We start from the raw sequence: 19,914 nt of genomic DNA on the forward strand, positions 1-19,914 counted from the left end.
ATCCTTATTATCGTTATGTCATTATTACTATGATTATCATCCATCGTATGAATTTCATTACGATTATTATCATAACCATTTATATAAAATTATGATAATCATGAGCATTATCATCATCATCAAAAACATCATTAGCATTATTGTTATTATCACTATCATAAATATCATCTTTTCTATAATCATGATTGTATTTTATGAAGCAGTCACACGCCTAATAACTAAGTATTTTACGGTGGTGTGAAAATACGTAAAAACATAGAATACTGAACACATGAATAGCATATCTATTAAATGCAACAAACAGACAGACAGTCAGAACACAATCCGCGGGAAATTGAAATATTGTGAAAACTTGACGCTCACATATAAATACACAGGCTGGCATTCGTGTTTAATTAAAACGATTAAGGAATATATAAGCATTGAACACACACATACACACATACACACACACAAACACAAACACAAACACAAACACAAACACAAACACACACACAATCACACACAATCACAATCACAATCCCAACACACAATCGCAAATACACATCACAAACACTAAACAAAACAAAAACAAAACAAAAAATAGCAACACAGCTTCAGAATGACTTAGAATGAGGCAGAGACCACGTGACATGAGTAGATATGAGTGATATGACTTTTTTTGACTTTGACGAGTTTATTGAGACAAGTGATTACGTACATCTCAAAAGGATGAGGTAACATAGGTTATCCTCACCCCAATCTTAGTCCCTCACATATATTTTACAAAACTTTACAGCTATGTCAACATGTTGAAATATATACAGAGCAAAAGACGGGTCAATCACAAGCATACACAATTAAATGTTTACATATCAGGAGAACGATATAACAGTATGGATTATCACCCTCAGCATGCAAGGTCCTCTCCTAAGGTCACATGATATGAGGGACAGTGAAAGTGAGGTGACTGTGAGGCAGGCGAGAGCATGAGGTGGACTGGACGCGTTAAACAGGAAGAAATGAATTGAACTCCTTGTTAATATGAGGGAGGTTAGATGTTGTAATACGAGAAGGAGGAGATGGGTGTCACGGAAATAAAAATAATAATGGGACATGGTGTGGAGGGATTTGAATGATTTAAAATTATTTTAAAAAATGGATGGACGTCTGAAACAAAAGGAAATGCTAAGTGTAAACAAGAGACTAGCGAGTCATGTTTGGCGGACCAAATAAGCTGGACAGAAGATTGTGTGTGTGTGGGTGTGTATGTGTGGGTGTGTGTGTGGGTGTGGGTGTGGGTGTGGGTGTGGGTGTGTGTGTGTGTGTGTGTGTGTGTGTGTGTGTGTGTGTGTGTGTGTGTGTGTGTGTGTGTGTGTGTGTGTGTGTGTGTGTGTGTGTGTGTGTGTGTGTGTGTGTGTGTGTGTGTGTGTGTGTGTGTGTGGGTGGGGGTGTGTGCGTGCGTAAGTGACTGCGTGCGTGCGTGTGCGTGTGTCACTTGCTCTCTATCACACTCAGTCATTTCTTCCTATTCATCGCACAGGAATAACAAGAGGCAATAAACCCAAAATCCCCAATTCAAAAGTTATATCTATACGAGAGACCACATTGTTAACAGCAGTAAGTTAACGAATAGATTGTAGTCAATAACCAGCTCCTCGAAGGGGTTCATCTAACTAAATGTGCTTATTTCTAGTAGAAACATATTGCATGTTTGTAAAGACTGGTGTGTGCATGCAGAGTATCAAAATACTCTTAAATAATCTTAAATATAGATATATACCCAAGGCACAAAAGTTATAGCAGAAAACACAAAAACCTGATGTTAACTATTTTCATTTATATAATAATTCTGATGATAATGGCGATGGTGATGATGTATAGTGATAGTAATAACGGTTATAATTATGATAATATTGCTATTGCCTCTACTTCCCAATCACTGCTAATAACCATACCAACACAGAGGGACACTAACAAAAGGAAAAAAGAACAAAGGAACAGCTATATAAAGCCAGATAAAGTTAAACAAATAAAATAAAACAATAAAACATAAGTTCTGACTATCATTATCTCATTATTCCCCATGTATTATATTATCTAATTCCTCCTCTTTATATAGTTAGGAAGATTTTAAAAAAAAGGAATTTCTTAAAGAGCCGATCAAGATGTTTCGAAATACGGTCCCACTCAATATATTTACTTAATTATTCATAAAAGTATGTCTTATCACCACTTTTAATACTTCGAAAGCTAAGTAAAGTGTACAGGAATTATATTATTAAGTTGAAGGAAAAAACATTAGAAAATACGGTTAAAACGTTTCCAGTAGCTAAAACAGTAACTAATTGCTTGTGGCTTCATGTTTTGATACGATGAAATATTGTAAAATAGTTATCCCGGTTTGTAAAGTAGTTATCCCATTTTGTAAAATATTAGTTATCCCATTTTATAAAATAATTACCCCAGTTTGTAAAATAGTTATCCCAGTTTGTAAAATAGTTATCCCGGTTTGTAAAATAGCTATTCAAGTTTGTAAAATAGTTATCCCAGTTTGTAAAATAATTACCCCAGTTTGTAAAATAGTTATCCCAGTTTGTAAAATAGTTATCCCAGTTTGTAAAATAGTTATCCCAGTTGGTAAAATAGTTTTCCCAGTTTATAAAATAATTATCCCAGTTTGTAAAAGAGCTATCCCAGTTTATAAAATAGTTATCCAAGTTTATAAAATTATTATCCCAGTTTGTAAAATAGTTATCCCAGTTTAGATAGTCATCCCAGTTTGTAAAACAGATATCCCAGTTTGTAAAATAGTTATCCCAGTTTGTAAAATAGTTATCCCAGTTTGTAAAAGAGCTATCCCAGTTTATAAAATAGTTATCCAAGTTTATAGAATTATTATCCCAGTTTGTAAAATAGTTATCCCAGTTTAGATAGTCATCCCAGTTTGTAAAACAGATATCCCAGTTTGTAAAATAGTTATCCTGGTTTGTAAATTAGTTATCCCAGTTTGTATAATAGTTATCCCAGTTTATGAAATAATTATCCCAGTTTGTAAAAGAGCTATCCCAGTTTGTAAAACAGATATCCCAGTTTGTAAAAGAGCTATCCCAGTTTGTAAAACAGATATCCCAGTTTGTAAAAGAGCTATCCCAGTTTATAAAATAGTTATCCAAGTTTATAAAATTATTATCCCAGTTTGTAAAATAGTTATCCCAGTTTAGATAGTCATCCCAGTTTGTAAAACAGATATCCCAGTTTGTAAAATAGTTATCCTGGTTTGTAAAACAGTTGTCCCAGTTTGTAAAACAGATATCCCAGTTTGTAAAATAGTTATCCCAGTTTGTAAAATAGTTATCCCAGTTTGTAAAATAGTTATCCCAGTTTGTAAAATAGTTATCCCAGTTTGTAAAATAGTTATCGCAATTTGTAAAATAGTTATCCCAGTTTGTAAATTAGTTATCCCAGTTTGTAAAACAGATATCCCAGTTTGTAAAATAGTTATCCCAGTTTGTAAAATAGTTATCCCAGTTTATAAAATAGTTATCCAAGTTTATAAAATTATTATCCCAGTTTGTAAAATAGTTATCCCAGTTTGTTAGATAGTCATCCCAGTTTGTAAAAGAGCTATCCCAGTTTATAAAAGTTATCCAAGTTTATAAAATTATTATCCCAGTTTGTAAAATAGTTATCCCAGTTTGTTAGATAGTCATCCCAGTTTGTAAAACAGATATCCCAGTTTATAAAATAATTATCCTATTTTATAAATTAATTACCTCAGTTTGTAAAATAGTTATCCCGGGTCTAGAAAAGGCTATGAAGCTATAGGCTACCTGCACTGGTTGAGACTCCTGAATTTAGTTGGGTGTAACGCCACATTTGTACCTGATCAGCTGTTTGCTAAATGGGTTCAGGTGTTTATTCACTTGCTTTAAATGCTCACTAAGGTAAATGTATGTGTTTATTAGTTTGTTTGTTAGCGTATTTGTAAATTTGTTTGGTTTTGTTATCTTATTTTTTGCATTTGTTTTTTTTTCTGGTTCACGTTTTTATATGTTTTGATCTATTTCTGCTTTTGTGGTTTATTTGTTTTGATTTATTTGTGTTTTTGTAATGTATTTGTTTTATGCTTTTCTGCTAAGTGGATTTTCAGAGATGATACAAATATTACTTAACTAATTTATTTTTTTCCTCTTTTGATTTCACTTTCATCTCTGCCACTGATTTATTAATAGCGATTTTTTACATTCCTTCTCTTGTATAAGTTAGATTAATCTTTCCTCGGAAGTTGTATAAACTTCAAGATCAAAGGAAACAACTCGTTTTGTACATAAGACAGAAAATAATTTCAAACTACAATGCAGATACGATACATTTCATCTTATTTGCATAAACAATATTCAGCATAAACACACGATCATGCAACGATCCACAGCAAAGACCGACTCACAATCTCTTTGGTAATTCATAAATTAAGCCTTTTACTCAATCCAATCCAAAGGAATGAAATAATCACATTGACATAATCCCAAGAAATAAATTGTCATGGGATCTGTTACACATTCCGAGAATCCGTTGACACACACGCTAGTTAATCTTGGGTTTTGTATTGTAAGTCCTACAGTTAACAACGTAAATAGGTATTCACTCGTTATCAAGTAGTTTCGCTTTTGTTGAAACGTCTATTGGATCGTATTCATTAACGTTGGTTATGAATTTGGAAATTTAAAAGAAAAAAAGGAAATGGTTTGTTTGAGGACTTCATATTGGAATCTATTTTCTATAACATTTGGACTTTGGTGATGATATGCAGACAGGGAAATGAGAAGGTAATTAGTGAACGCTTAATTAACCGGGTGGAAGTTAAGGTTAAATTCATGGACATGTTTTCTCTCTCTCTCTCTCTCTCTCTCTCTCTCTCTCTCTCTCTCTCTCTCTCTCTCTCTCTCTCTCTCTCTCTCTCTCTCTCTCTCTCTCTCTCTCTCTCTCTCTCTCTCTCTCTCTCTCTCTCTCTCTCTCTCTCTAAGAAACCTTACTTAGCGGATAAATTCACACGCAAAATGACGAGTGAATAAAAGTATTCTTTATTCTTTTTACCTTTAATTATCATTATCAATACTATCACTATCATATCTTATGAGCACAGTAATCCTCAATAGCAATATTGTTATCATCATCATCATTTGTCATTAATAAAAGGTGTAAATTTCCACCATATTGCAAAATTGCCAGGTGTTCAGAACCGGATGAGAGAGGAAGAACCATGCACCACAAAGTAATCATGCAAAACGGATAATTAGGCAAGAGATGTGAAAGTAATTATAACTAATCAGGAAGAAACGCCATCCTAAAATAATAGTGATAATCAATATTTCAATTGCCCGATAACAACCAAGATGGCTGTTTGAAGTAACTGCTTATTTAATTTTCGCCGAAACAGGAAAGAAAATCGGATATTGTGAAGTATGTGCTGTGTTTTGAAAGATAAAGTTTCCTTTTCTTTAACAAAATGTGTAGTAGAAGACATGTTATGTTTCCAGTATTCTCTTACTTTCCGCGTATTATCTTACTGCATTTCAGTTCTTCCAGCTATTCTATCAGTATTTCAGTTACATAACAAAGCACTGTACTTTTTTCATGTACCATTATTTGTCTTCAATATGCACGTGTCTCCCATTTCAACAGACAATTCCACTCATAATGGAAAAAAAAAAAATTCAACCCTTTCGTTTAGTTAAGTACCCCCCTTCAATCGTACAGGGTTTAGCATGATCCCTGCTTCATCTATATATATTTACTGATCAAATCTACTTATTCTAAGTTCAAGAAGAGGTGTCATTCTCGCAGCTGCCGGCATTGGGTAATCAGTTTCCATTTCAAGTTCGCGGTGAGCCATCAGCAGGCATCGCCAACAGAAATCCACAATATTGGTCTATTTACCATGCGAAATTAACACCAATACCAACGGCACCCTCCTTCCCCATTCCCCTATCACAATCTCCATCTAACGCAGAGGACTCACAGCCTTCCAACAACGGCAAAAGATACAAAACACCAGTAAGTAAAGCGAAGAGGAAATGAAAGCCAACTTCATACATCAACAAGCAAACACCACGAGAGGTTCATGACGTGGGTATCAAATGCCAGACTCAACAACCGAGACGCAAACAGCTGGAACAGATGACTTCTTGCAGACCTCCTGAGTCAAGGATTTGCGTGATTAGAGAGGAGGTTAAAGAAGGAAAAGAAGGGACGTCAATTCACGGAATGAGAGAGAGAGTGAAAGGGGGGGAGGGAGGGAGATAGAGGGAGGGGAGAGAGAGAGGGGGGGGAGGAGGGAGAGGGGGGGAGGGAGGGAGGGAGAGAAAGAAAGAAAGAGAGGGAGAGAGAGAAAGAAAGAGAGGGAGAGATAGAGAGAGAGAGAGAGAGAAGAGAGAGAGAGAGAGATTCTGCAGTAGACAGATTGATAATTGGATAGATTCAACTAGAAGTGAGTGCATGTGCTTGTTTACGCATATATTAGGAGTGGGAGTGTATTTATCAATTTATTACATGTATCGCATAAATAAATTTATTCCAAGTCATTGTTCTCTTAGATATATAGCATTTGATTTCCATTTACCGCTGAATATTTCATCTTGATTACGACGAATTACCTGGCTTTACAAACAGTATGTTAATGAACAATAAAATACAAACATTATAAACGCATGCACCGCATACAGACACAAACACACACAAACACACGTACATAAGTAGTTTATGTTTGTTGTAGTTGCTCACATTTCCTTTTAACTCGTAAGTTTGTTTTTTTTTCAAATATTCTGATGACTTTATGATAATAAAAAAAAACTGATATGAGTCAGTTTATTCATGGGAAATGAGTATTATATGAATGCTCGTTTCATATACATAGCCTATTAGGAATTGGACATATGTATTTAATTCATCTAATCACTTTCATTCAAGGGAAACTTCCTATAAGATGTCGACTAAATGATGCCATATATGATAAACGCGACACAAAACAAACAGTATTTACCCGAGCATTTGCGCCTGCAATTTCTGCACATGAAAACTGCGCAATCCACGAGTTGCCAACTTTGACAGGAATCTTTTAATGCAACTTTCTCCTCGTAATAACTCAATCCCCAAAGCAAAAGCATCAACACAAACAACGAAAACCACACATAACAACAACAACCAGCTAAACGCATCATTTCCAAATTCACCAAGATTTAAAAAAAAAAAAAATGAATCTCTAAATGAATATTCGGAAACCATTACCACAACCAAAGCCCGGCTTGTTCACATCATCACATGCTACACTCAGTGACTTGAACTGGAGGGACGAGCAAACACTTACACTCTGTGTGTCTTTGCTCCTTTTGAACAAAAACATCCGGTTATCTCACGTGTTGCTTTTGAGGGTGACTGTTGCTTGAATCCGGTGAGTAAGAAGAGATATTCTCGTGTGGGTTTGTGTGTTGAGAGGAAGAGCGAGTGTGTAGATATTATTCTGTTTTCTGTCAGATTGATATAAGTATTTATATACATTTATATATATATCGCCCAAATGTCATCTCTGCTTGTTTAATTCTCCTCAAAAGCAGGAAATCTAAGTGGCAGAATATCCACATAGCTGCTATCTAATCTTCGGGTTAACTGACGTGGCTCTAAAATAGGAAAACCCAAGTAAATTAAGGACAGGTTAGAGCAAGGGAACGAGTGACCCCGAGTTTTGGAGAGAGAGAGAAAATCGATAACATCTGTGTCAATTAGATAGCTGATGAAGCGTGTTGATTATTTTTACCATTTTGCAGATGTGAGATGAGTGTGTGCACGCTTTATTTTGTTGTTGTTTATATGTTTTATGGGGAGGGGGGATTAAAACTTCAAATGGAATACAGTCGCGTACATGAAAATGCATACACATACATCAAGAATGAAGCCTCAACATATACACGTGCGTGTGTACACATGCATTCACAAACGTAAAGATACATGCAGACAAACCACATACAAAAGCACACAAGCAATGTAGATACCATAGTCGACTTATAGCTAAATAAAATGCGACAAAAAAAAAATCCAAATTAAATATATTGAACTTTCGGGAAACTTTAGTAGGGCTTTCTAGAGGATGAAAAAAAAAACATGACCCCCATTCATGGTGAAACTCGGGTTAACTGCAGACAGGCCGGACTGGTTCATGAGAAAGCTAATGTGGATATTCTAGCACTGTAGAACTTGACTTTTAACTTGTCACATAAGAAGCCAAGCCATTCAGTGTTAAATCTTGGTCGATTATAGGGCATGCTAAGTCTGAGTTATGTATTTATATATGTATTCTCCTCTCCTAGGATTTGCAAGATGATCTGGCAGCCGGAAGGATGCTGTTGTTTCACACGAAGAACCGGAAGTTTGATTCTGGCTTCGCTCTCAGTCGTGAGTACGAGGGGACTTTCGCTTTAGTTTTCGCCTGATTATGTAAATTTGTAGCAGGGTGGGTGTTACGTGTATACTAATGTGAATATATTTTTTTCTATTTCTGTTTTGGTTTTGTACTTCATCACTATTTTTTTTTTTTAAGATCTGTGGCATTTTTGGCATGTTGAACCTCGTCAACATTTACGCCAACCATGACCAGAATGTGGATAGCGAAGTCAAGAAGTTCTGCCTTGAAAACCTGCAAGCTGAGGACCTGGTGGCTTGCAGAAACAGCGCAAAACACATTGGCAAGTGGAAGGTTTTTTTTTATTTCTTTACTGTGTCTAGACAAACCGTTAGATTAAGAACACCATGCTTATTTTCCCCTTTTTTTATTTATTTTTTTATTCTTTTTTTTTTAGAAAATGCTATGCATTCTCTAGAAAGGATAATTTAGTTAATTATGCATTCTTTTCCAGTCATGCTGGGTGGAGCAACGCTCATGCTGCTCTACATCATTCAAGTGATCATCAGTTCTCTCCTCATTCACGGCGTCTCAAAGGTATTTCTTCCAGTTTCAGTTGCCTCCGGAAATATGGTGACCTGTTGCAGATATTAGGAAGGATGGGTGATAAACTTGCAGTGTTCAGTTCAATGCAAGAGAGGAATATCAAAGTTTTGAATGTTAATTTGATGTGCATAATTACCGGAGATAGTTGTGAACTTGTGTGAACTAGATGGAAAGGTGTTGAAAGAAATGAAGGTAACGCAACATATGCAAGTGTACATTTTTATTGATAAACGATTTTTTCCTTTTTCTTTTTCCAGAACGACCCGTGTCTTATGATTCCCTACATGGTTCTCCGTCTGCTCTACGTCATCTTTGCCATCATGATTGGCGCAGGAACTTGTATTGCTCTGATAGTCTTTGGCGAATTGAAGGCCATGGCTGTCATAGCCGTGGTAGCTTCTCTCTACATTTTCCTGGAGACTTATTTCCTCCTCGTGATCCGTGCGCACTATCTCCAGGTACGAAAATATAAGCGGTTTCCCCCCACTGTTTGAAAACCAGGTTCCTGGCATCTCTGTGCATGTGCACAATTGGTGAGCTTATTGCTGGGTAGTGCTAAGTAACAATTTTTTTTCCACCCTTGAAAGTTTTCTCCCTAGCTTTCAAATTAAATGTTTTCCTCTCTTTCGGATAGTTTTCTTTATGAAAGTACTTACCCTTCTCAAAAGACCACTTTTTTTTTTGTCCGAAAGGAACTAATATCGGGTTAATTTTGGGTAGAAATTCTTTATTCACAATTCCCTGCATGGTTAACTCCTTTCGAATTTACATTTAAATCACAATGTGTAAATAAAAAAAGACCTGTTAATATCATTTATCCGTCTCGTTTTGCCTGTGCCATTGTATATAAATCTGGAGAACTTTATAACAATAAAATTTCACGTATTATGCCGCTTACTAACTCCTATCCTGACACTATTCTTCGTATTTTTTTGTATCGGTAGCTATGCCTTGAGTATTTCGAAAACTAATCCGTTTTATTATGATGTATTTAGTAGATTTTATATAGTATTAGTAGTAGTAATTAAAGTATTAAAATGTTCAAAAACTACAAATCCAGACAATATTACATACATACATACATACATTCATTCATTCATTACATGCTTGTTCATAAATCGGAAATACTTCGTGTAGAGCAAAGGTTGTTATACAATCTAAAATATGCTTTTCTCATACATGTGCTTGCATTTCGCTCGCCCAAGCACAAACCATCACACCACACCCACGCCCCTGCACAGACACACCCACACCCACGCCCCTGCACAGACACACCCACACCCACGCCCCTGCACAGACACACACCCACACCCCTGCCCACGCCCCTGCACAGACACACCCACACCCACGCCCCTGCACAGACACACACCCACACCCCTGCCCACGCCCCTGCACAGACACACACCCACACCCCTGCCCACGCCCCTGCACAGACACACACCCACACCCCTGCCCACGCCCCTGCACAGACACACACCCACACCCCTGCCCACGCCCCTGCACAGACACACACCCACACCCCTGCCCACGCCCCTGCACAGACACACACCCACACCCCTGCCCACGCCCCTGCACAGACACACACCCACACCCCTGCCCACGCCCCTGCACAGACACACACCCACACCCCTGCCCACGCCCCTGCACAGACACACACCCACACCCCTGCCCACGCCCCTGCACAGACACACACCCACACCCCCGCCCGCGCCCTGCACAGACACACACCCACACCCCTGCCCACGCCCCTGCACAGACACACACCCACACCCCTGCCCACGCCCCTGCACAGACACACACCCACACCCCTGCCCACGCCCCTGCACAGACACACACCCACACCCCTGCCCACGCCCCTGCACAGACACACACCCACACCCCTGCCCACGCCCCTGCACAGACACACACCCACACCCCTGCCCACGCCCCTGCACAGACACACACCCACACCCCTGCCCACGCCCCTGCACAGACACACACCCACACCCCTGCCCACGCCCCTGCACAGACACACACCCACACCCCTGCCCACGCCCCTGCACTGACACACACCCACACCCCCGCCCACGCCCCTGCACTGACACACACCCACACCCACGCCCACCCCCCCACACAGACACACCCACACCCTGCCCACGCCCTGCACTGACACACCACACCCACCCACGCCCTGCCACACCCACACCCCCGCCCACCCCCCTGCACAGCCACACACACACCCACGCCCACGCCCACGCCCCTGCACTGACACACCCACACCCACGCCCACGCCCCTGCACTGACACACCCACACCCACGCCCACGCCCCTGCACTGACACACCCACACCCACGCCCACGCCCCTGCACTGACACACCCACACCCACGCCCACGCCCCTGCACTGACACACCCACACCCACGCCCACGCCCCTGCACTGACACACCCACACCCACGCCCACGCCCCTGCACTGACACACCCACGCCCACGCCCCTGCACTGACACACCCACACCCACGCCCACGCCCCTGCACTGACACACCCACACCCACGCCCACGCCCCTGCACTGACACACCCACACCCACGCCCACGCCCCTGCACTGACACACCCACACCCACGCCCACGCCCCTGCACTGACCAACCCACACCCACCGCCACACCCCTGCACTGACACACCCACACCCACGCCCACGCCCCTGCACTGACACACCCACACCCACGCCCACGCCCCTGCACTGACACACCCACACCCACGCCCACGCCCCTGCACTGACACACACCCACACCCACGCCCACGCCCCTGCACTGACACACCCACACCCACGCCCACGCCCCTGCACTGACACACCCACACCCACACCCACGCCCCTGCACTGACACACCCACACCCACACCCACGCCCCTGCACGACCAGACACGCCCACACCCACACCCACACCCACGCCCCTGCACTGACACACCCACACCCACGCCCACGCCCCTGCACTGACACACACCCACACCCACGCCCACGCCCCTGCACTGACACACACCCACACCCACGCCCACGCCCCTGCACTGACACACCCACACCCCCACCCCCGCCCCTGCACTGACACACCCACACCCACGCCCCTGCACTGACACACCCACACCCACACCCACGCCCCTGCACTGACACACCCACACCCACACCCACGCCCCTGCACTGACACACCCACACCCACACCCACGCCCCTGCACTGACACACCCACACCCCCACCCACGCCCCTGCACTGACACACCCACACCCACACCCACGCCCCTGCACTGACACACCCACACCCACGCCCCTGCACGACCAGACACGCCCACACCCACACCCACGCCCCTGCACGACCAGACACGCCCACACCCACACCCACACCCACGCCCCTGCACGACCAGACACGCCCACACCCACACCCACGCCCCTGCACGACCAGACACGCCCACACCCACACCCACGCCCCTGTACAATTACAATCACACCCACACCCACGCCCCTGTACAATTACAATCACACCCACACCCACGCCCCTGTACAATTACAATCACACCCACACCCACGCCCCTGTACAATTACAATCACACCCACACCCCTGCATAATCACACGGTCATAAACATACATAGATGTTGGGCGAAGCAGTAAAGTTTTAAATACTTTATCTACACACGTCCACCACCACCACAATAATAAAAATAATAATGATGAATCGATGCTATCGCAACGAATCTATCCAGTAAATATACTAACAAATTTAATGATACATATTAAATGGGATGATTATAAATGAATTTCCTAAGTCGCGAAACCTCTATCTTTCTTGAATGTTTTTTTTTTTCCAAAATAAGTGTTTACAGTTTATTTTCCCCCATGTTCACCTCCACATGTAAATAATCGCCGATCAGACATACAAATATGTAAACACATACCCACATCCGCACATAAATACAGATAAAAAAAACATTACCTGTAGATACACGCTTAGGCTCAGACCCACAACCACACGGGTAAAAAACCCATGACTGTAAACATGCTTAAGCAGACCAGTTTGCAGAAACGGTTGTAAATAAGAAAGAGTGCATTTACGGCGCCGGGGATGTAATTGACACGATTTGGCTATTTCATTAGAATGAAGTAATTTAGATGTAATCAGAATGCATCCATTTTAAACTCGTAAACTGTGGAGTTACTGTAAATTATAATACTTTTTTTTTCCCTTAATGTCACTATTCTTTACTCCTGTTAAAAAACATTTTTAAAACATTTTCTGTAAGATTTGGATATATGATTATATAACTTTTTTTTTCAGATGAGAAAAGATAGCGGGTATGACCACGTGGAGCTGGAAGAGGAATGCCCAGCGACTCTGAAGGGTGACGGCAAGAAGGGAGACTATTAAATTGTGTAGACTTTGTTTATGCTTGTTTTTAATAATCTAATCTATATCATTGATGTCTGTTGCAGTCTTTTGACGAGTTTCGCGTTGCTGTGTGTGTATGTGTAGTCGCGCGCCTTTGGGCATAATGTGATTTTAGGTCCTTTTTTAAAAACCAAGAAGCTTGTATGCTCGGCAGAAACTATGCTTTAGAGATTAAATAAACGTATTTCCCATTTTCTTCATTTATTGAATCATTTTCAGCACTAATTACCAGTATCTTGAGCAAAAATATGATCAACACTAAAAAATACTTCAGCTTTCCACATTATACAGTGTAAGCCGGTAGCTAATGTAAATAGCTGCTTCAAATCTGATCTCATTCTAGATTTCAAACTTTCGAGTCGGCAACTTTAATTGAAGATTCCAAGCTGGAAACTGATGCCTTGCTATTTTATTGCAAGCATGTTAAAGGATCATTTTAGCAAGATGCCCTAATCTAAAATTTATCGTCACGGTACATGGAAAGTTCCAAACCCATATTAGGATCAAGAAAATGTGTACTTAAAGGCAGAAATTTATTTCAACAAATTCCATGAAGAATCTTCATAACAGGAGTGAAGTCAATACAGTTCTTGTATTCCCAGAACAGACTATTTAAATGCTTGGCAGGCCAGCCATCTTGAGAGAGGAGTGGAGGAATCTGCACGTACACAAGCTGAAAAAGAAAATTCCTTCAATATACGCCACAACTCCACCTTTCTTTGTTATACAGAAGATAAATCAGTTCTTCTTAGAGATACATTCATGGCACTCATGAAAGCAAGTTTGTCATCATGTATATGGATTTTATTCTTAATACAAGAGATGTAAATTTACATAATTTAGAATTAAGCTTTATATCAATTTCCTGTATATCACATCTCAGCAGTTGTAAACACACCTAAAATTCAGTAGATGTTCCTTTTTCATCAAACCAGCATTGTTTGGCCATCCTGGAATCTGATCACGTGTACTGTAGATCCCGCAGACTGCTGTAGATGTACACAAGTGGCGACATTCACCCTGTATGGAAGAACAAAAAATATTGAGTCCATTTACTGAGAAGGAATTTTGAATGATGTAATGTAAATGCTTTGGGGGATGAAAATCCGTTTTAACACCTACACCTATATGCTGACCTACGTGTCAAATTGTGAATCTGATAAATTTTTAGGTGGATAATTATGTAAGTGCAGACATCCCTATAAAATAATTTTTGTAAGCAGTATATTTCACATGTTTTGTACAAGGAAACTTATTAAACAAATTTTAAAATGAACTGTTTTGCATATACATCCCTGAACACAAAAATCATCCACACTTTCATGTTTGTGAATACAGTTTATCATAAATGTTTCACACAGTATTGATTTTACTAGTCTTCGTACAGTGTATTCTTACCTGAATTTTTATTAGGATTACAAATTAAGAAATTTTCTATAAATATTGCTTATCAATATATTTCTTCCAAGCAGTGCTAAAGTCAGTCGAAAATGAAACCAACAGATTTTAAATAGCACCCTTCTATTAACCCACTTAAAAATTTTGTCTCCTTGGTTACAGAGCACTTGTGGAACATTGTACACTGTATACCATTGGTAATGGTATGTTTAACCATGAAGATAATCTCCCCACCCAGGTCTGAAAATATTTTTACCGTCTGATCCGTAGAAAATGTCAAAAGTAACGAACCTTTACTCCAGTAAAGAGAAATTCACAAGTTTGATTTCGTTTTGGACCGACTTTAACTACTAAATACATACCTTTGAATGCTATATATAGTTAAACATGCTTGCAAATAAAGGCATCTTGTTAAAATGTTCCTTTACTGATACCCTTTATCTAAATTTATCGTCACGGTACATGGAAAAAGTTTTCCAAAACGTCTCTCCATATTAGGTATCAAGAAAATTGGTGTGCTACAGGACCAGAAATTTATTTCATCGAACAAATTCCATGAAGAATCTTCATAACAGGAGTGAAAAAGTCAAGTCCTACAGTTCTTGTATTCCCAGAACCAGACATATTTAAATGCTTGGCAGGCCAGCCTTCTTGGGAGGAGTGGAGGAATCTGCACGTACACAAGCTGAAAAAGAAAATTCCTTCAATATACGCCACAACTTCACTTTTCTTTGTTATACATCAAGAAAAATAAATCAGTTCTTCTTAGAGATACATTCATAGCACTCATGAAAGCAAGTTTGTCATCATGTATATGGATTTAAACTTTATCTATAGAAGTAGTAATCTCTTGTATTAATAAGTATTTAATTTACATTTATAGAAGAAAATACTAACTTAAAGAATTATGCTTTATATTAATTTCCTGTATATCACACCTCAACAGTTGTCAATACACACCTAAAATTCAGTAGATGTTCCTTTTTCATCAAACAAGCATTGTTTGGCCATCCTGGAATCTAATCACGGGTACTGTAGATCCCCCTCAGACTGCTGTAGATGTACACAAGTGGCGACATTCACCCTGTGCGGAAGAATAAAAAATATTGAGTCCATTTACTGAGAAGGAATTTTGAATTATGCAATGTACATGTTTTGGGGGGATGAAAATCTGCTTCAACATCTACACCTATATGCTGACCCACATGTCATATTGTAAATGAAATTTTTAGGTGGATAATTTTGTCAAGTGCAGACATACTAGTATGTCTAACAAATTATCTTTTATAGGGATATTTCACATGTTTTGTATAAGGAAACTTATTCAATAAATTTTAAAATGAACTGTTTTGCATATACATCCCTGACCACAAATTTCAATAAAAAGGTGATCATCCACACTTACATTTATGATAAGCTGTATTCACAGAGCATTGGTTTTGCCAGTCTTCAAACACAGCCTCTTCTTACCTGAAAATAAACTTCATTAGGATTACAAGTTAACAAATTCTCTATAAATATTGCTTATCACTATATTTCTTCCAAGCAGTGCTAAAGTCAGTCGAAAACAAAACCAACAGATTTTAAATAGCACCCTCCTATTAACCCACTTAATTTTGTCTCCTTGGTTACAGAGCACTTGTGGAACATTGTGAAAAAAAGACAAGTGTACACTGTATACCATTGGTAAATGAGTATGGTTGTTTAAAAATACCATGAAGAAAATCCCCACCCCACAGGTTGGAAAATATCTTTTACCGTCTGGATACCGTAGAAACAAGTAAAAGTAATCGAACCTTTACCAATTAAAGTGTAAAGAGAAATTCACAAGTTTGATTTCGTTTTGGACCGACTTTAACTACTAAATACATACCTTTGAATGCTAGATATAGTTAAACATGCTTGCAAATAAAGGCATCTTGTTAAAATGTTCCTTTACTGATACCCTTTATCTAAATTTATCGTCACGGTACATGGAAAGTTACAAACCCATATTAGGATCAAGAAAATGTGTGCTTACAGGCAGAAATTTATTTCAACAAATTCCATGAAGAATCTTCATAACAGGAGTGAAGTCAATACAGTTCTTGTATTCCCAGAACAGACTATTTAAATGCTTGGCAGGCCAGCCTTCTTGGGAAGAGTGGAGGAATCTGCACGTATACAAGCTGAAAAAGAAAATTCCTTCAATATACGCCAAAACTTCACTTTTCTTTGTTATACATCAAGAAAAATAAATCAGTTCTTCTTAGAGATACATTCATAGCACTCATGAAAGCAAGTTTGTCATCATGTATATGGATTTAAACTTTATCTATAGAAGTAGTAATCTCTTGTATTAATAAGTATTTAATTTACATTTATAGAAGAAAATACTAACTTAAAGAATTATGCTTTATATTAATTTCCTGTATATCTCACTCAACCAGTTGTCAAATAACACACCTAAAAAAAATTCAGTTAGATGTTCCTTTTTCATTAAACAAACATTGTTAATGGCCATCCTGGAATATGATCAGAGTACTTGTAGGATCCCGCAGACTGTACGTAGATGTAACAAGGTCGGCGACATTCACCCTGTATGGAAGAATAAAAAATATTGAGTCCATTTACTGAGAAGGAATTTTGAATTATGTAATGTACATGTTTTGGGGGATGAAAATCGGTTTCAACATCTACACCTATATGCTGACCCACGTGTCAAATTGTAAATGAAATTTTTAGGTGGATAATTATGTTAAGTGCAGACATAATAGTATGTCTAACAATTATCTTTTATAGGGATATTTCATGTTTTGTACAAGGAAACTTATTCAATAAATTTTAAAATGAACTGTTTTGCATATACATCCCTGACCACAAATTTCAATAAAAAGGTGATCATCCACACTTACATTTATGATCAGCTGTATTCACAGAGCATTGGTTTTGCCAGTCTTCATACACAGCCTCTTCTTACCTGAAAATAAACTTCATTAGGATTACAAGTTAACAAATTCTCTATAAATATTGCTTATCACTATATTTCTTCCAAGCAGTGCTGAAGTCAGTCGAAAACGAAACCAACAGATTTTAAATAGCACCCTCCTATTAACCCACTTAAAAATTTTGTCTCCTTGGTTACAGAGCACTTGTGGAACATTGTGAAAAAAAGACAAGTGTACACTGTATACCATTAATGGTTAAAAATACCATTACCAATCTCCCCACCCAGGTCCAAAAATATTTTTACCGTCTGATACCGTAGAACAAGCCAAAGTATCGAACCTTTAATCCAGTATAGAGAAATTCACAAGTTTGATTTTGTTTTGGACCGACTTCTATTACTACTAAATACATACCTTTGAATGCTCAAAGCAAAAACGTTCATAAGACCTCGTTGTCACTGGACATCCTAGGATACCTCATTAATAGACACAAGGTCTAATTTGTTCTTCATTCTCCATAGACCAGTTGATCTACTTTTAAGTCAAGTTACTTTGAAATATTCACCCTCCAGTCTGGCAAAACAAGCATAGCCAAAGGAAGTTGTACAAAAATATTAGCATTTATATTTACCAAAATGGACATTGACAAATCTAAAAAATATATAATCGTGAAACTATGGAAAATAAATAATTCACACTTAAAGAACAATACTCACACTTGAACAGCCACAATTAAACAATTATGCCACATATTTTATCATGAACTTCATACTGTAGATTTTAATACTAGTTAATGAAATGTGTTCTAATTTACATGATACAAGCACAAGTCATCACTAATTATTAAAACACATTAATCTCAAGTGGTAAATAGCTTCAACCTCAAAGAAATTACTTGATACAGCTAACCCTTCTGATCATCCCATATCCATACCAGGAAGTAATGAAAAGAATTTTTTTTTTTCTTTCTTTATTCACTGCATTTACAAATAGGCTTCACGGAACTCAAAGGTCACCACCTTGCCAGTCAGTTTCTTGTAGACAGCAGCAAAAGTTTCAACCTGCAATAAAAGTCCCATCTTGAGTACAAAAATATATCTATACATACATTTTGTTGTAAGATTTTCAAGTCAGGTCTTCTTAGAGATACACTCAGGGTTCATGAAGCAAGTTTGTCATCCTGGATTCAACAACTTTAAAGCTACAAAACTTTAAAAGCAAAATACAATATGCATTGCAACCTTGAAAAATACTTCCCTAATCATGATATCTAAACGTTCAAAAACCTTTCGGTTCAAAATAAACTCTCGAACTCCATCACATACCTTGTGTTCAATGTTAGTTTGCTGGGCCTTATCGAGATGGACCTTGATGAGACGGGTTCCATCCAGACGGATACGAATCCTCTTGCCTACGATCTCAGCGGGGTAAACCAGATCCTCCAGAATAGCTTCGTGGACAGCAGTAAGAGTACGGCTGTGGAGAGAAGGGAGGGGGGGGAAAAAAAGTTTAGCTTGTGATCATGTCAGGTTATTTCTCTGCCTTTCTTTGCAGGGGTTTTCAGTTCTTCTTAGAGATTAGCAATCAGTGCCTCATGCTAAAAATGGTGTCATCTTGTGAGAATAAGCAAATATTTGAGGAAGAAAAATCTTCACACTATTAGATAACAAATTACCGCTTCAAAATATTACCTCCTGGGCCTCTTCTGCTTGGGAGGATTCTTCATTTTGCGTGAGGGCTTGGCCACAACACGGCGCTGGGCAATGACGACAACATGCTTTCCGCTGAATTTCTTCTCCAGCTCACGTACGAGACGCTGCTGAACTCGCTGGAATGCCTTCAACAGGGGAACTGGCACAAAGATTGAAATGCACTGAAAAGGAACAAATTAAAATCAGCCTTTGACAAAACGAAGTCATGCGGGTAAACATCTGTAATTCAGCTTCAAAACGGAATGCATACATCCAGAACTTCCTTCCAAATTTAATCTTCAGCTCACCTTTTTGTCTCCAACATCGATCTGTGTGGCTCCAGTAATGGTAAGTTCACGGAGTTGAGCCTTCAGCTCTGAGTTCATCTCCAGGTCGAGCAGAGTCTGCCCGATGGAGGTTTCGAACTCATCGGGCTGATCAGCCGACTGCTTGGTGATTTTGCCGTTGCAGAATTGTGGCATCTGGAAAGAACATTTTGAATTAGTAAATAAT

The 19,914-nt window shown here is 39.2% G+C and overlaps 2 protein-coding genes across 9 annotated transcripts; one reads left to right on the plus strand and one right to left on the minus strand.

Annotated features, from left to right (window-relative positions):
* Window positions 1–7,322: 7,322 nt before the first annotated feature.
* Window positions 7,323–13,577, plus strand: LOC122257439 (uncharacterized). The gene is made up of 6 exons (XM_086542528.1): window positions 7,323–7,429; window positions 8,343–8,427; window positions 8,573–8,717; window positions 8,889–8,971; window positions 9,238–9,438; window positions 13,275–13,577. The coding sequence occupies exons 2-6, from the start codon at window positions 8,353–8,355 to the stop codon at window positions 13,362–13,364; spliced, it is 594 nt and encodes a 197-aa protein (XP_086398654.1). The 5' UTR covers window positions 7,323–7,429; window positions 8,343–8,352; the 3' UTR covers window positions 13,365–13,577.
* A 36-nt stretch (window positions 13,578–13,613) lies between these two features.
* Window positions 13,614–19,914, minus strand: RpS7 (ribosomal protein S7). Of its 8 annotated transcripts, XR_015191454.1 has the most exons (9): window positions 19,710–19,914; window positions 19,402–19,583; window positions 19,036–19,186; window positions 18,645–18,771; window positions 18,125–18,283; window positions 16,189–16,253; window positions 15,744–15,867; window positions 15,406–15,468; window positions 13,614–13,993 (listed from the first exon to the last, which is right to left on the minus strand). XR_015191454.1 is itself a non-coding variant. In XM_086542548.1 (4 exons), exons 1-4 carry the CDS (start codon window positions 19,881–19,883, stop codon window positions 18,694–18,696), a joined length of 585 nt encoding a protein of 194 aa, XP_086398674.1. In that variant the 5' UTR covers window positions 19,884–19,914; the 3' UTR covers window positions 18,627–18,693. The 8 variants fall into 8 exon arrangements, 1 of the variants encoding a protein (XP_086398674.1); XR_015191452.1 differs by having other exon boundaries at window positions 15,406–15,867; XR_015191447.1 differs by lacking the exons at window positions 15,406–15,468; window positions 15,744–15,867 and having other exon boundaries at window positions 13,614–14,405.

This window comes from Penaeus japonicus, unplaced genomic scaffold, assembly GCF_977035675.1.
Source record: "Penaeus japonicus unplaced genomic scaffold, GWHDUDI00000001_assembly GWHDUDI00000001, whole genome shotgun sequence".
Taxonomy (NCBI): domain Eukaryota; kingdom Metazoa; phylum Arthropoda; class Malacostraca; order Decapoda; family Penaeidae; genus Penaeus; species Penaeus japonicus.

Excerpts from the sequence above, each read along its gene's own strand:
- LOC122257439 (XM_086542528.1), top strand. The coding sequence starts at position 8,353 with ATGATCTGGCAGCCGGAAGGATGCTGTTGTTTCACACGAAGAACCGGA. Across the intron at positions 8,718-8,888 it reads AAACAGCGCAAAACACATTG|TCATGCTGGGTGGAGCAACG; the intron begins GCAAGTGGAAGG and ends ATTCTTTTCCAG. Across the intron at positions 8,972-9,237 it reads TCATTCACGGCGTCTCAAAG|AACGACCCGTGTCTTATGAT; the intron begins GTATTTCTTCCA and ends TTCTTTTTCCAG.
- RpS7 (XM_086542548.1), bottom strand. The coding sequence starts at position 19,883 with ATGCCACAATTCTGCAACGGCAAAATCACCAAGCAGTCGGCTGATCAG. Across the intron at positions 19,584-19,709 it reads TCGATGTTGGAGACAAAAAG|TGCATTTCAATCTTTGTGCC; the intron begins GTGAGCTGAAGA and ends GTTCCTTTTCAG. Across the intron at positions 19,187-19,401 it reads AAGCAGAAGAGGCCCAGGAG|CCGTACTCTTACTGCTGTCC; the intron begins GTAATATTTTGA and ends TTCTCTCCACAG.